Source organism: Ostrea edulis, chromosome 9 (assembly GCF_947568905.1).
Source record: "Ostrea edulis chromosome 9, xbOstEdul1.1, whole genome shotgun sequence".
Taxonomy (NCBI): domain Eukaryota; kingdom Metazoa; phylum Mollusca; class Bivalvia; order Ostreida; family Ostreidae; genus Ostrea; species Ostrea edulis.
The window spans coordinates 49,166,195-49,183,764 of record NC_079172.1 but is presented as its reverse complement, the minus strand read 5'-3'; the positions used below and the strand labels follow the sequence as shown (position 1 = coordinate 49,183,764).

Here is a 17,570-nt window from a genome sequence, read left to right as displayed (position 1 = left end):
AAGGTCATTTCAATTCCCCCTGTGCAGTTAATCTTTCAAGTTTTGACATTTACATGGCAATTACTGCAGGGGTATAGTGATAATCAACTGATTTGTGCTGTATACAGGTTCACATTGCAAGATCCTCTTGTAAACAGATGTACTAATAAATCAGAAAGAGAGAAAACTAGCTACTATGAAAAATAAACTCTTTGTTGTGTGAAATACATGTACATGTACTTTCACGAAATTCATTACTTAAGTTATAAAGTAATGGTTTGATTTCATTTTTATATTTTCAGCTCAATGAAGACATGAATAGTGACTCTCAATCCATATTAAAGAACAAATCAACTTTGTGTAACATATACAGATAGAATTGCCCAGTCATTGTCCATCATATGTGCTAAGGAATGTTCAAGTGAAGAATGAAGAAGTGAAGATAATGAACTGTATAAAGAATACAAAATTAAAAGTTTAAGAATTAAGAGTGTCGTTTTCATCAATCCATCCCAATTCACTAGTGTTTTCATTTGAAACTGCTAATAATTCCTCTTCATTATAATCAGGCTCAAATTGATATTCATTGCAGTCAGACATGATCAGCTGCTTTCACCGAGAGGCAATTGCCCGGTATACGTCATAAGCAGATGGGATTGTGGGAAATATCTTAAAGAGCGATAACTTTATCTTGCAAAATGGCAGCCTCCAGCAGATGATGTGTAGCTATATTTAATAGCCGATTTCTACACAACAGATTACAATCAAATAGAAATAACCAGTGGACTTATTTAGTATTTGAAATGTGAAAATATTTTTATATACCCTACGTTCCCTTTAATACAATTGTATCGTAATGTGTCAAAATAAATAGGTAATAGATTGGCAGTAAGCTATATTGCATGAATTGTATTAAAATTAAAGTCCTCGTTCTTTTTTTTTAATTAAAAGAAAATTATGTAATTCAAGAATAATACGTATATGAATATTGTGATGATTCTGTCTTAATTTTGAATTGCAGGTTCTTTATAGTAAAATATAGCATCTTGCATGATTCAAACTTTCGAACTGTGACTGAAGCAATTTCAATTGATAAACATAAACAACACAAAAATCATGAGGAGATTGGTGAAAATGAAACCAAAGGTAAGAGAAAGAGATTGATTTATTTTCAAAGGGATAATTCTTGAATTAGCTTGTATTATCTGTACATGGACAGAAGGATAAGAAGATTTTGAATACTGATTTGCATTAATTCTAGTGTAAGTACTTGTTGAAAATCTCAAAATTTTTGTGCTCATTCAAGTCAATTCAGTTGTATGGTTATATTTGTGTCATTTTTGTTTTAAACATTCAGTTGATAGTACAATACATTAGGGGTGCATGCAACGATACAATACGTATCACAATACAGACCTGATGATACGATACATATCACGATACAGACCTGATGATACGATATGTATCATGATACTTTTAAGATGCTATGAATAATAACAAATGAACAATTACACTGCTTTTGGTATCATATAATTGTACCTTACTGTTACAACTGCATGTTTTTCTTTAAAAGATCAAAATATGAACATGATCTACTGTTTTCTTCCATTGCACAAAATCCAAAATGCTGCCATATTAGAGATCTATGGGTCATAGGGCACAGTTGCCACCACGTTTTCCATATACTGGAAGCCATTTTTACGATATAATTTGAAAGCCAAATTGGATGGTTCAATTTAATCTGGACTGAGAATATCAAACTGATGTAGTGTAAAGTATCCTGAATCGAACCATATAGCATAATATTACCGTGATATACCATCTCATGGTTAATCGTTGCACCCTTAACATACATGTGTACATTAAGGAGTATTTGAAATAAACAACAGACATATTGAAAGTAGTCATCAAAACAATATTTTGTAAATTATTTACCATTTTGTTTTATATTATATAATGCTGTATTTCTGTACTACCTACCTAGTCCTTGTTGCGCCCGGAGGCACATAAGGCAAGGACTGCTTTCCTCCACTGCTCCATGTATTTTGCCTTCTCTAATTCCCTCCAAGTTAAAATACTAAGAGCTTGTATCACTTTTTCAATGGTGAAATCATACTTCATAAGAGTTTCTTAACGAGCCATTAAATGAAAATTTAGTGTAATGAGCTACGTTAATGCAATTTGTTTTTATATGATTTGTCAAGACTGATCCAAGTTTTACCATGCAGCCATGGACACAGACATTTATCGTGAATCAATAATGTGTTGATGTAGCAGTGTGTTTTAACCTGTGTATATTATATGATACCATATTTTAATAAAATTAGTACTTACTGTCACGTCTGGATTTGAAGGTCAAATAATGTCTTTGTCAAATTCAAAATGCCAAATCAATAAATTCGAAAGTTCCAGTTCTTATCGGAACCAATCTACTAGGTATCATTATGGAAACCACAAAAGATATGTATGGATACCAGTTCCTACAGAAAGCAGACATGCATACTCTGTGGTACCTATACATGAGACGTTTAGTGATGCGTGAAAGAGAACTTTCCAAAAATAGTAACAATGAATATCACAGCGATTTACCATCAATAGAGTACCACATTTCAACCTTAGGAGTTATCTCCCTTAATTCAAATATTAGTAAAATATACTTTACTCAAATATTTACAGTTGCATTACAAATAATGTAACACTATGAAATTACATGTTTTAAATATAACAAAAGGTAATATCTTTTAATTACCTATCTATGGGACAAGGCCCAATTCATGCAAACATCAAAATGCTGCCTGGATGCTTCTAATCTATTTATAACAAATATTTCATTACAGTACTACAGACCCCTGAAGCGTGCTACTACACCTCCAAAGCGTTTCGTTTCGTTCCGTGCAAACCATTCACCGTTCCATGCAGACCATTCAGCGTTTAGTGCAAATCGTTCACCGTTCCGTGCAGACCGTTCAGCGTTTTGTGCAAACCGTTCATCATTTCGTGCAAATCGTTTCGTGCAAGAATCGTTCCGTGCATGATCAAGCCACGCCCATAGAAACGTGCAGATCGTTCAAACCACGCCCTTAGAAACGTACAGGCCGTGCAAGTCATTTCGGCATGGAATATACATGTAGGACAGGTAAACATTGTTGGGAATTTCACCAATTATTTCAAAATGTCTCTAAGACGGGCTTTCAACAATGAAAATCTGCAAATAATCGAAAGAAAACAGTTTATTATAAAACCACCAGGCAGAGCAAAATTCAATACCATTTTCTCACCCTTGGTAGTTTCTAGCAAGTGCAGATACATGTATATATCTGCCCTCGTTATCTTTTTATTTTTTTAAAATTTTTTATTTTTTTATTTGTATATAGGAATAATTCATTTGTCTTGTTACATTTGTATGATCAAGTTTTTCTTTTTAAATAAAAATATTTCCATCAAAATCGTTTATCGGAACTGTCTGCATAATGCAAAGATCGACCTGTGCATAACTTGTATATTCTACACAAATTCCAAGGTCTTTTTTTTTTTTACCACAATAGAGGTCAGCTAATCAGTGTATTTGAAATTAACATTGTACAGAAGGTGTGGAAATCGGCAGGGTCAATTGAAATATGACAAAAGAGGTGTTTATATCTTTTGTCTCTCAAAAATGAATGCAGTTTTCTATAGGTTTAAAATTGAGGCAAATGCAGCAATCTAATTAAAATTGGATGCTAGATCTGTTCGCATATCTGTTGATCATTACTGTAGTTAGTCATTATTTGTTTTATATATTCATTTATTTCTTAATCTATTTCAATCAAATTTTGATTGTTTCCTTTTTGTTTTGTATTTTCCCTTCTTATTCAAGGTGACAGGTTCTTATCGACTGGCTAATTCTATGTCTAGATGCATCCCTCCTCCCGCCCGAGAATATGTTCCAGTCTTGCGAGAATTTTAAAAATCATTTTATTTGTTGTCATACATGTAAAAATGTATAGGTTCATTCAAGATCTGTCTTTGAAAAGAGGCCTGGAAATACAAACTGCACATGTGTTTTAACGGTACTCAGATTAAATGTACAAAACTAGCGATGCAGATGCGACTTTTTCAATGAATTTAATAGAGCAATGAATAAATAAAATTGAATAATAAATATTCCATGACGATACAATTTATGCATCTTCTCCCAGTATTTCCGAAGTTAAAAAATATTCATTTCCTTTTATTCCAACGTGTTCGTAGGTCATTAAACTATTCCTTGTTATACCCCCCGCAACAAGTTGTGGGGGGGGGGGGGGTATACTGGAATCGGGTTGTCAGTCTGTCTGTCCGTCCATCTGTAGACGCAATGGTTTCCGGGCTCTAAAGCATTATCCTTTCCACCTACCGTCACCATATCATATATATGGACTACCCATGGGATGAAGATGTTCCCTATCGATTTGGAGTAAAAGGTCAAGCGCACTGGACATCGAAGTAGCAATATGGTTTCCGGGCTTTAAAGCGTTATCCTTTCCACCTACAGTCACCATATCATACATATGGACTACCCATGGGATGAAGATGTTCCCTATCGATTTTGGGGTCAAAAGGTCAAAGGTCATGTGCACTGGACATCGAAGTAGCAATATGGTTTCCGGGCTCTAATGCGTTATCCTTTCCACCTGCAGTCACCATATCATACATATGGACTACCCATGGGATGAAGATGTTCCCTATTGATTTTTGGGTCCAAAGGTCAAGCACACTGGACATCGAAGTAGCAATATGGTTTCCGGGCTCAAAAGCGTTATCCTTTCCACCTACAGTCACCATATCGTACATATGGACTACCCATGGGATGAAGATGTTCCCTATCAATTTTGGGGTCAAAAGGTCAAAGGTCACGCGCACTGGACATCGAAGTAGCAATATGGTTCGGTTTGTCATGCCATTTGTTTTTTACACTCAGAAAAGAGGTAGTTTATACCTATTACCAACACCCTTTGGGAGATTGGGGTAAGCGGGGGGTATTCTTAGTGAACATTGCTCACAGTACCTCTTGTTTAAACTAACATCATGCAGGATGAAACAAATAATGCCGAAAAAAAATCAAAGCATGCAGGTCATGCCTAGCGTTTCGTGCAGACCGTTCACAACCCTATCTTTCCTGACGAGAAATTTCTTTAAGTCATTTTATCTGTTTTAATTCATGTACACATGTATATAAAGTGTATAGGTTTATTCAACATCTGTCTTTGGGAAGAGGCCTGGAATATACAAATTGCAAATGTATTTTTAACGACACTCAGAATGAATGTACAAAAATAGCTAAACAGACGCGACCATTTCATATTCAGTTTCAATGAATTTAATAGCGCATTGAACTAATAAAATTTAATTAATCAATATTCTGTGACGATATAATCATTGCATACTTTTCTTTTCTTTCCGAAATTAAACAAAGAATTCAATTGTTTTCATTCCAACGTGTTCATAATTTATTGATCTAATAAGCAAAAATGAAATTTACCGCGTTGTACATAAGCAATCATTTAAAATGAATCATAGTCATTTCTTTCTCAACCTTTTTTAAATATCTAAAATACTGCAATTATATTGAAACTATTTGAACCAAATAATACCGAAAAAATCAAATCGTGCAGGCCACGCCTACCGTTTCGTGCAAACCGTTCACTGTTCTGTGCAGACCGTTCAGCGTTTCGTGCAAACCGTTCACCGTTCCGTGCAAACCGTTCACCGTTCCGTGCAGACCGTTCAGCGTTCCGTGCAAGAATCGTTTCGTACCGTTCCATGCAAGTGGCGTAGTAGTACACTTCAGGGTCTGTATATATATACACTATAATACCTATAGATATAATATAAGCATATACTGAGATGAAATAACTTTAAATTGGTATTTACTGTTCTCCATAAGGTAAAATGGGTAACGGGTGGTTTCGTCCCGATTACTTCTTCGCACCTAGTGGATTCGCACCAAGTGGTTTCGTCCCAATTTCAATGCAGGTAACATAAGGTAGAAGATTGGCTTATAGTTGAGTGGTTTCGCCCCGATGTACTTATCGAGTGGTTTCGCCCCGATTTACCTGCGTAGAATCTAGTTATATGTACAACAGCGTGTAGGTGTGCGTTAGAATTGGTGTAGTTACCGATGTCTGACATCGGAGAAGTGTAAAAAATATTCCTGTTTACTTTATCTTTTGCAAAAAAATGTAAACTGTGGTCTGTAATTTCATTCAGTTTTACCGGCAGTAAAATGTAAACTGTGGTCTGTAATTTCATTCAGTTTTACCGGCAGTAAAATGTAAACTGTGGTCTGTAATTTCATTCAGTTTTACCGGCAGTAAAATGTAAACTGTGGTCTGTAATTTCATTCAGTTTTACCGGCAGTAAAATGTAAACTGTGGTCTGTAATTTCATTCAGTTTTACCGGCAGTAAATGCCTCTTGAGAGTATGTTTGTTAATTTTAAATGTATATCAATGATATTTTTGTATGATTGCTAATTTTTCAAAAAATTATTTAATTCTTAATTTTGTGATTTATATAAATATATCTAAGATTAATAAAATCATATAATAGACACACTAATTTTATCTACATTATGCTAATTCTGTTTCATATGATAATTTTTACTTACTGATTTTTCACAATGAATACAACTTGCCATGGCAAAAATTTTTGGTATAATGATAAAAATGGACATAGTTTGGATGTCGGTAAATTAATATATTGTATAGTATTCATTAATTTCAATTAAATTGCTCATGGTTAAAAGAAAGTATGCTCTGATCAATCGTCCCGACCACTGTTGCCGTATATAAACATCCAAAAATTGTTGGTATAATGATAAAAATGAACATAACTTTGGCATCGGTAAATTAATATATAGCATTCATTAATTTCAATTCAATAATTGCTCATCGTTAAAGGAGAGTATGCACTGATCAATCGTTCCGACCACTGTTGCTACATACTCAGTGGGGGCGAAACCACTCAGGACGAATCCACTTGGGGCGTACAGATAAAATTGCGAATCCACTAGGTGCGAATAGGTAATCGGGACGAAACCACCTGCATTCCTTCATAATATTTAAACTTTCACTCTTCTCTCAAACAGTGATATTAGCTATATATACATATTATGAAGATAAATGTTACTAATAAAATTAGTACTTACTGTCAGGTCTGGATTTGAAGGTCTAATAATGTCTTTGTCAAATTCAAAATGCAAAATCAGCTCAATGATACTAAAACTGCTCAAATGCAAACCACAACCAACTTGACCAAAAACTCTCAAGATTCTAACTGAGTAAAACTCAGTTCTACAGCCAATGAAATAGCAAGACCTGTGAACCTTTTCGCTCACCTATTACACTAAGTAAATAAAGGGGTGGATCTGGGAATTTGACTTAAATCATAAAATGTGCTTTTAATTCCATATGCACTATTCATGTTTATTAAAATATGGTATCATATAATATATACAAGTTAAAACACACTGCTACATTGATATGGAAGTATATTCATGTATATAAGATAGTCATGCAACAATCATTATGCTCATTTTGCTTTTTATTTTTCTTCTTCGTATCGTAAACAGATGACAAGAAACAAACGAAATTCTTCAAAAAAGTGAAAGTGAATTTAGGTAATTTCATCTTTGTTCTTTTCCTTGTACGGTTATCAAATATAATAAATAAATGGAATATTTTAAAGATTTCCAAATTATCAACATACCAGACTATCCTGTATAATGTTCAATTGTAGGAACTCAAGTGGGAGTTCATGTACCTGCATCACTGGTGGGATTTCTCCCTTTAAATGACCCACATATCTTGGTCTTGTTGACCCAGTCAAAGGATCATGCCAAAAGGATGAATGCTGTACAGACATTGGGAACCATTCATTACTGGACAGGTGAAAAATAGGCATTATAGATATCCATAACTGATAATATTCATGTGAACCTAAAGTAGACCAGACTGTATGAGTTTTATCCCCCCCCCCTGATCAAAGTTTTGATGGCATTTTTGCTTTTGGATGGTCTGTCTCTTTGCCATATAGGTTCAAGTGACATTTTTGTGATCATATTTTGTTTTTGTTACTCTTTAAATAATGTTTGGAGAAAAAAAAAACCTGATTTATTTCCTACTGACCTACCTTAATTTGACTTTAAAAATGTTAACAGAAACATACATGTAGCAATTTATGTTTTTGGCCTTGCCTTTTCTGAGAATGCAGTTATTTGGCTTGAAAAAGACATGATTTGTGTAATTTGTATATTGAATTACTGGGTCTCAATTTTCTGACAGATTACAAACACCGTACTATATAGGCATATGTGTATTGATAACAACTTTCCACTCGCAAATCACAAATTATTGACGTTCGTCAAATGGAAGGATAGCAGATAATTTTTTTGATCATCATATAGAAAAATTGTACAGTGTAAAAAATTTGTGGTTTCATTTTTACTCTGTGTCAAATACAAGAAAATATTACTATGTAATTTTTTAGTACTTATGTGATGTTCTGTCTAAAATGTAATAAAAGGCATCCTTTCTAGTCCTACTGGTTCTAAATATATTTAGTGAGATATATACCATATATGATGGTTAAGTCTTTTGTAGATGAGACGTATAAGATGGTTAAGGAAGCTTGTGATTCCAGAACCTTGGTTGGATTGGCAAGAACCCAAGAAGTAGATGGGCGATTCTTTACTCCGTTTCCTACTCCAGACAAAGAATTGTGTGTGGTAAGGACCTAATTTGGCCCACTGAAATGACTTTCAATTCTTAATGCCCTCATAATCAGAGATTAAGGGGCATATAGTTTTTAGCTCAAGTGAGCTTTTCTGATCGCCTGTTGTCCGGCGTCTGTCCGTCTGTAATCTTTTTACATTTTTGACTTCTTCTCCAGAACCACTGGGCCAATTTCAACCAAACTTGGCAAAAAGCATCCTTGGATAAAGGGCTTTTAAGTTTGTTCAAATGAAGAGCCATGCTCCCTTCAAAGGGAAGATCATCACAAAAACAGGATGGGGTCATTTAAGAATCTTCTCAAGAACCACTGGGCCAGAAGAGCTGAAATTTACCTGAAAGCTTCCTGACATAGTGCAGATTCATGTTTGTTAAAATCATGACCCTGGGGGTAGGATTGGGCCACAATGGGGGATCAAAGTTTTACATAGAAATATCTAGGGAAAATCATTAAAAACCTCAAGACCATAAACTGAGAATAGGATTAATTAAGTCAAAATTTTGATTCCTTATACCTTAAACATTTATCTAGCACAAATGTTTAAAAGCTGCTGGTTTAACTTACAGTGCTCCCTCAATATATTGCCAACTTTTCTTCAAGACAAATTTGGGCATTAAAGCGGGGATGGCAATATAATAAATTCACCATTACGGACAATTTACTGAGCAATCAAAAGAAATTCAATACCATAAAATTATTTGGACTCTATTTCGTATAAACATTTAAATTATCTTGAGTTTAATTAGCAATTATTAGTAATTAACCTGGCCACCTAAATACCTTTTCCACACTGTCACACTTCTCAGCACTGCTATCAAAGTACTGCAGGTGTGATTACCGATGGGCATTAAGTAACTGGCATTATTATCGAGGGTAAACCTTATAAAATTTGACCATTTGTTTGTGAAAATCAGTGGCATATAGCATTATGCAGGGTTGGCATTATATCGGAGATGTTAACATGGGGAGAAATCCCATCTTTAATATTTTCAGGCAATAAGCGGAGATTGCATTATAACGGGGGCAATATATCAAGGGATCATGACACCACCACCACCACCCCTACACCACACCCCCCTGGTAGAATAGGGCCACAATAGGGGATCAAAGTTTTACGTAGAACTATATAGGGAAAATCATTAAAAATCTTCTTCTGAAGAATCACTGGGCCAGAATAGTGTACATTTACATGAAAGTTTCCTGACATAGTGCAAATTGAAGTTTGTTAAAATCATGGCCTTCAGGGGTAGAAAGGGGCCAGAATAGGGAATCAGAGTTAATATAAAAATATAAAAATAAGGATCCCATTGGAAATAAGCCATATGGCTTCCATGGGTTATCCTTGGCATAGGCATATACATTAATTTACTCACTGTGCTCTTAAAGTCAAATAGCTGTTAAAATTTACCTTTTTATCTTATGTATTTAAAAACAACTTTTGTTTTAACTATGTGTTCCTCTGTGATATTGTCTTGTATTTATATTGTATATGTACCTATTCCTAAATGAATAAACTAAAAAAAATATATATAGGAAAAATCTTCAACTATGGGCCAAGATTATTCAGGTTAGCAAAGTGGCCCATGGGCCTTTAGTATTTTTAATAGCCATTGATACTAAATAGATATTTAAAAGAAGATGAGACATGGTTTCTGGGTAGAGCCAAAATTATTATAATGATTATTGTCTTTATCATTTGAAAGATTTCTGTAAGTTTACTGATACAGTTTAAAACTAAATGCATATTCAGGAAAACAAGAAAAGGATGTACCAAGATGATGAATTTCGCAACCCCAGTGTTTTGACTGTAGGACTCGTCCGAATTTGCCATATCGTGTTAATGTTACAAATATACATTATGTAAAGCCTTTTATCAGTATAGGCATTTTCGTGGGCAATTAATCTTGTTTTATACTGTTGCTGAATATTAGAATAAAGCTTAATAGCTATTCACAAGAGAAATTATTTTTTAGATTTCGTAAACCTCGGGACTAGTGATCATACTTTTAATACTCAGGTAACCAATATAAGGCTTCTTGTTAAGTGATACTGTTGTGAATCTTGTCAGGGAGATCTGGAGTCAGAATTGAAAGGTCTATTGTCTTCTCTGCCAAAAGATGGATTCAGCAGATGTCTGGAATATTTTACATCTCAGGCTCTGATTGAGGGGGACATAGAGGATGAACAAGTAGGTACATGTACATTTATACCATATAGAGGTCATTCTGGGGCACTGAAAATGTCTGCTTTTTCAGTGGATGAGGAAATATTGTCAAAAATTAAAACTGTGCTGAAATTTCCATACAGATAAAGATGGATGTGTTAAATGAAATTCTGCTGAAATTTAGAGTGCCATGATTTAAACCATTTTTTAAAAGGGCATGGACATGTTTTCCACTTTTAATGTTTAGAATGCTTAACTAAGGTATTTCTAATGATCAGCAACAATTTGAATATCAGTTGTTGAGGTACATAGTAGATACAGAGCTCACAATTCTTTGTTATGTTAAAACATGGCTTGTGTAATGTTTTTGTTTACATCATAAATATGATACTAGTCAGAGTTTTGTTTAAGGCAGATTTTTTAAAAATTCAAGTTAATTATACCCCATGCAACAAAGTTGTGGAGGGTACAATGTTTTTAACCTGACTGTCTGTCCCTTTCTTGTCAGCACAACTCCTCTGAGACCACTCAACAGAATTTCGTGAAATTTTGTAGTTAATAAGGACACACTGTATAGATGTGCATCTGATTCAATAATTTTTGTGGGAGTTACGCCACTTTTGAACTTAGAATTTTGAGCCCGTCTGACCTGTTCTTGCAGTAATGCATAGCATTACCATTCATTATGTGTGGCATTGTCTAGCAATGTTGGAGCGTGGGGTATGTGAGCTTGCTCAGTTTTGCTTTCTTTCTTTCTGAACACATTCAGTTTAATTGTTTCTAGTGTTTGCACTTCTCATTTTGTTTTAAACATGCTATTTTCTATTAAGCATTTACATGTATATGTAAACAAAAACATGGCACAAGCCTTGTTTACTTAACGAGGAATTGTGAGTGCTGTATCTCACTTGTAACTCAACAGCTGATATTCAAATTTTAGTGAAACAATAAAAATGGAAAAATGAAATTTTAAAATTTTCATCTCAAATCATATCCATGTCTCTTTAAAAGAAATGCACATAATATACCCAACACCAAAATTAACTGATATAGAATAGAAGTCAGGATATTTTGGCTTCGGTTGAAACATAGTCCTGAATGCCACAGCTTGTTCTTAGTGTACTGATAGACTGATGGTTAAGATTTTTTGAAAGTAGAACTTTTGAACCATTTTCATGTTTCCATAAAATTTCTTGAAAGGAATAAGGTTTTACACATTATGCTTGTTACATAATGTGAATAATAAACAAAAGAAGACAAACTGTGTAGATTCGTTAATACATATTGTATTATGATATATGCAGGTAACCTACAGTAACCGGGGTTTTGTCCATCATGTATGGTGTGCAAAAGTGCAACAACCCACTTCTTAAAACGCTCTGTCATGCTAACACACAGTACGCCGTCATACAATCACAATGCAGTCACACAACACGCCATCTCACTGTCACTGTGTTGTGTGATAGTATGACAGCTAGTGTGTGACTGCATGTTTTGTGATAGTGTGACGGCATGTTGTGTGATTAACTTACAGTGGGAAGGAATGTTTCGTGATAGCACGATGGCATGTTGTGTGTTAGAGTGACAGCATTTTTAGAAACACGCTTTTGCACGTGGTCCTATCAAAACACCATAATGATCATGTGTTAACTTTTGAACACTTGATTTTTTCTCAAATACAGCTAGACCAGTTTTATCTAAATTTGCATGTAGCATCATTGGGGTAAGGAGACCAAGAATTGTGTATTTCACACACGCACACACCCCTTCTTTGTTGTCAAAGCCTTAAAAAATGATTCAGTCTTTAAAAATCTTCCTCAATGCTCAGGAAAACAGATCGTCGAAAACCCACGGTTGAATAGGCTTCATTCCTCTCTCCATCACCTGTGGGTTCATTCATTCCTACTTGTTCGTTCTCGTGAATTAATATTTTTAATATCATCCAATCAAAGTAATCATTATATTAACAGAACTCTTCTGTTTTTAAAGGTAGCATTAACTTAACTTTGCTATCACAACAATTGTATACCAAAATTGGGCAGAAAGCGTCTTGTTGATTGGACAAATTCGCTCAGGTTGTATAATGAGCGCCCAATCAAATTGCCTCATTAATTATTCATGAGAATGAGCAAGTAGGAATGAATGAACCCACAGGTGATGGAGAGAGGAATGAAGCGTAATCAACAATGGTTTTCTGACGATGGGCATATCTATGAAAAACTTTTTTATTAATTGGGTTACAGAATTTAAAATTAAATGTGGATTGGCCAGTTGAAGTAAAATAAAATTTCTACAATTATAAGCACCTTTATAAATTTAAAAATAAAATAATACTAATATTTTGTTAGATTGATTTATTATGTTTCAGACTCATATAATCAATATAGTTATGAATGGTTATACTGTCTCTGGCCAACTTTTTATTAGCTAAGGGCTAATTGTTTACCATGTGTTTGACTTACTTGACTTAGTCCTCTTCGTTCCTTACGGAACATAGGGCTGAAACAGTCATCCTCCATCTAACTCTGTTTTGAGCAATTTGTTTGGCTTCTCTCCAGGTGGTTCCAATGTTATCTAGTTCTTTCAGCCTTGTTCTTCTCCAGCTGTGTGTTGGTCTCCCTTGTCTCCTGCATCCCTGTGGATTCCAGTCCAACGCCTGTTTTGTAATGTTGTTCACAGGTTTTCTCAAAGTATGTCCAATCCACTGCCAAGATCGTTTTTAGCTCTTCTGAGCCAAAGGCTCAAAGAGCTAATGCTATGGCCATTTGTGCGGTGTGCGTAAACTTTTTAGAAAAAGGGCTATAACTCAAGAACCCCTTGGCCAATTTTTTTCAAATTTGTTACAGGGTATCATTGGCCCAAGGGCTTTCATACATACTAAATAGAGGGGTGTGACCCTTTAACAAGGGGAGATAATCCGGAAAATACAAACAAAAGTAGTGGTTGCTAAAAAATCTTCTTCTCAAGAACCACTGGGCAGATTATCACCAAACTTACACATAAGGATGAGGATATGTTGTAGATTAAAAATTGTTCAAGGCATTACCCTGGGGCAAAGGGCGTGGTCTCAAGGTCACTTCAAAGTTGACCTAAATTTATATTTCCTTAAATCTTTGATATTTTAGTCATTATAAGGACTAGGATCATCAAATTTTGACAGTTGATGCATCTTAGGACCTTGTGTCAAGTTGTCTCAAAAGTAGGTCACGGTGACCTACTTTTTGAATTTTGCAGGTATTTATTTTAAAATTAATTTTGATGCATATCTTGGACACTTTGAAGCCTATGATCATCAAAACTTGTCAGTTGGTGGATCATGGGACCTTGAAATGCGTCAACTGAAAAATAGGTCACCGTGACCTACTTTCTGAATTTTATGGCTTATCATTTATAGATATATTTTAAGTTGTTATTTCAAATACCGAGAGGTTTAGAATCATCAAATCTTGTAAGTTGATGCATCTTGAGGCCTTGAAACATATTTATAAAAAAGTAGGTCACAGTGACCTACTTTTTGAATTTTGCAGATATTCAAATTTCACATTTTCAATTTTAGATGCATATTTTGGGCACTGTATAACCTAGGATCATCAAACTTTGTCAGTTGATGCGTCTTCAGTCTTCGGTTTGTGTCAACCAAAAAGTAGGTCACCGTGACCTACTTTTGGTATTTGACAGCTAAATTACTATATTTCAGACACTATTTGATCTACAATCATCAAACTTTGTCAGTTGATGCATCTTGAGTCTTCGGAGTGTATCGACCAAAAAGTAGGTCACTGTGACCTACTTTTGGCATTTGACAGTTATATTTATATATTTCAGTCACTAATTGACCTACAATCATCAAACTTTGACAGTTGATGCATCTTGAGTCTACGGAGTGTGTCGACCAAAAAGTAGGTCACCTTGACCTACTTTTGGAATTTGACGGCTATATTTATATATTTCAGATACTATTTGACCTACAGTCATCAAACTTTGTCAGTTGATGGGTCTTGCATGTTCGAAGGGTTTCGACCAAAAAGTAGGTCAACTTGACCTACTTTTGGAATTGGACGGCTATATTTATATATTTCAGATACTATTTGACCTACAGTCATCAAACTTTGTCAGTTGATGCGTCTTGCATGTTCAAAGGGTGTCGACCAAAAAGTAGGTCACCTTGACCTACTTTTGGAATTGGACGGCTATATTTATATAATTCAGATACTATTTGACCTACAGTCATCAAACTTTGTCAGTTGTTGGGTCTTGCATGTTTGAAGAGTGTTGATGAAAAAGTAGGTCAACTTGACCTACTTTTGGAATTGGACGGCTATATTTATATATTTCAGATACTATTTGACCTACAGTCATCAAACTTTGTCAGTTGATGCGTCTTGCATGTTCAAAGGGTGTCGACCAAAAAGTAGGTCACCTTGACCTACTTTTGGAATTGGACGGCTATATTTATATAATTCAGATACTATTTGACCTACAGTCATCAAACTTTGTCAGTTGTTGGGTCTTGCATGTTTGAAGGGTGTTGACGAAAAAGTAGGTCACCTTGACCTACTTTTGGAATTGGACGGCTATATTTATATATTCAGATACTATTTGACCTACAGTCATCAAACTTTGTCAGTTGATGGGTCTTGCATGTTCAGAGTTCGCTGACCAAAAAGTAGGTCATCATGACCTACGATTGGAATTTGACAGCTATATTTCAATATTCAGATACTAATTGGCTTAAAATCATCAAACTTTGTCAGTTGATATTTCTTGGGTTCTCAAAATGTGTAAACCAAAAAGTAGGTCACATTGACCTACTTTTTTTGAATTCTTAGGATTTAACTAAAGATTTAGAATACTAAGAGGCTAAGAATAGAAATGGTTGGGTTGTACAATTTATCAGAAGAGCGATTCTAGGCCCTTGGGCCTCTTGTTTAATTTGTTCATCCACTGGGTCTTGCTTTGTTTGAATATAGAAATTCAGTTTGAGGCCACCATATTCTACATATATAACGAAGACATTTATTGAGAAACACCTGGATTTTGTGTTGGAGTCCTTTGGTAATTCTCCAGGATTCAGATCCATAGAGTAGAACAAATTTTACGTTTCTGTTGAATATTCTGATTTTTGTATTTGTAGATAGTATGTTGGATTTCCATACAGGCTTTAGCATGCATGGCAAATGCCTGTCTTCCTTTGCTTATCCTAGAATTAATGTCTTCTTCTGTCCCACCTGTTTTGCTTACAATACTTCCCAAGTATGTAAATTGGTCTACTTCCTCAATGTCTTCACCTTCAACTGATATTGTTCCCCCTTTCCTGGTCATAACTTTCATTATTTTGGTCTTCTTGATGTTAACTTTCAATCCGATCTTTCTCCCCTTTTCATATAGTTTCTTGGTTTTGTCTCTCATGTCTTTTATACGATGGGATAGCAATGCTAGGTGGTCAGCAAAGTCTAGATCCTCAAGGTTGTTCACCATTAAATTGTCCATTGTATTCCTCTCTTTGAATCAAACCATGTGTTTACATCTTGATAAAAATGGGGCGTTTTGAAGAGAAGAATATTTATGTTGAACCCAATCTATATCAAAATCAGTGTCAGAATACAATCCATTTTGTTGATATATCACCCATATTTTTCATACCAGAGGTTGTGGTTATTTCCATGTTGTTTATTTCATTACTGTCAGTTAGAGGAAACAATTGGAAATTTTGCATTTCTATCTTTTTCTAGGTCAACGGGTCCGTAACCTAATTTATAATAAACGTTCATCATAGCAGACAAATTGTATATAATCATGATGAGCAAGGATTTCTTTACCTTGGGGTCAGGGATTCTGGTGGTAGCTAGGGCAAGGCTTTTATGACCCATATAATAAAAATGTGAAATTTCTTTCAAATTGTTTTTCTTGATTCCTGAGCATCAAGCAACCAAACTGAGTATATACTTTAGAAATAATGAAGAGAGAAGCCTTTACCTAATTCAACTGTTGATCCTCTGCACTTTCAGGGCATATGAGATTGTTTACTTTTTTATGGAATTTGGTTTGTATTTATTCACAATACAGTCCAATGTTTAGGGAAATAATAAGTGGAATTCATGTGATGTAATTGGAATAATACGGAAGCCGATAGGTGCCAGGGTATAGAATTAATATTTATTTAACTGGCGGTCGCCACTTAATTGATGTGGCGGCTGCCACTTAATTGATGTGGCGGCCGTCAGTTAATTTAACTGGCAGCCGCCACTTATTATCTGGCGGCCGCCATATAAATGAACTGGCGGCCGCCAGTTATTTTATTTGGCGGCTGTCACTTAATTCATATATGGCGGCTGCCAATTGCAAAAACAATATAATTCGTATCGCTGAGTGATTATTTTGGAAAGATTTAGAATAGTACGCAAACATGCAGCATTGTTTTCCAAAGTGTATAGGGACAGTCGGAGGAGAAATTGTTGACAAGCAGAAAAGGAACCTAAAATGTCTCTTTTGTCCAAACTTCGTACTCCTAAATTGGAGGGAGGGGGTCCCGCTCATCCTTCAATTGATCAGTTAATTCATTATTACATTTTTACCATTCATTACTACCACCAAAAGAGTGGGGTGGAGGCCAATCCGCCAATTAATCTTATTTCACATGGAAAATAATTTAGTTTGCATGTGAAAATAACAGAAAT

At 34.9% G+C, this 17,570-nt stretch overlaps 1 protein-coding gene across 1 annotated transcript in view; it reads left to right on the top strand.

Annotated features, from left to right (window-relative positions):
- Positions 1-17,570, top strand: part of LOC125659228 (protein SERAC1-like) — a 43,337-nt gene that overhangs the window by 5,072 nt on the left and 20,695 nt on the right. The window contains exons 3-7 of the mRNA XM_048890834.2: positions 1,001-1,125; positions 7,570-7,617; positions 7,737-7,886; positions 8,600-8,724; positions 10,798-10,917. Coding sequence (XP_048746791.2) covers positions 1,001-1,125; positions 7,570-7,617; positions 7,737-7,886; positions 8,600-8,724; positions 10,798-10,917 — 568 coding nt within the window. The remainder of the gene's footprint in view (positions 1-1,000; positions 1,126-7,569; positions 7,618-7,736; positions 7,887-8,599; positions 8,725-10,797; positions 10,918-17,570) is intronic.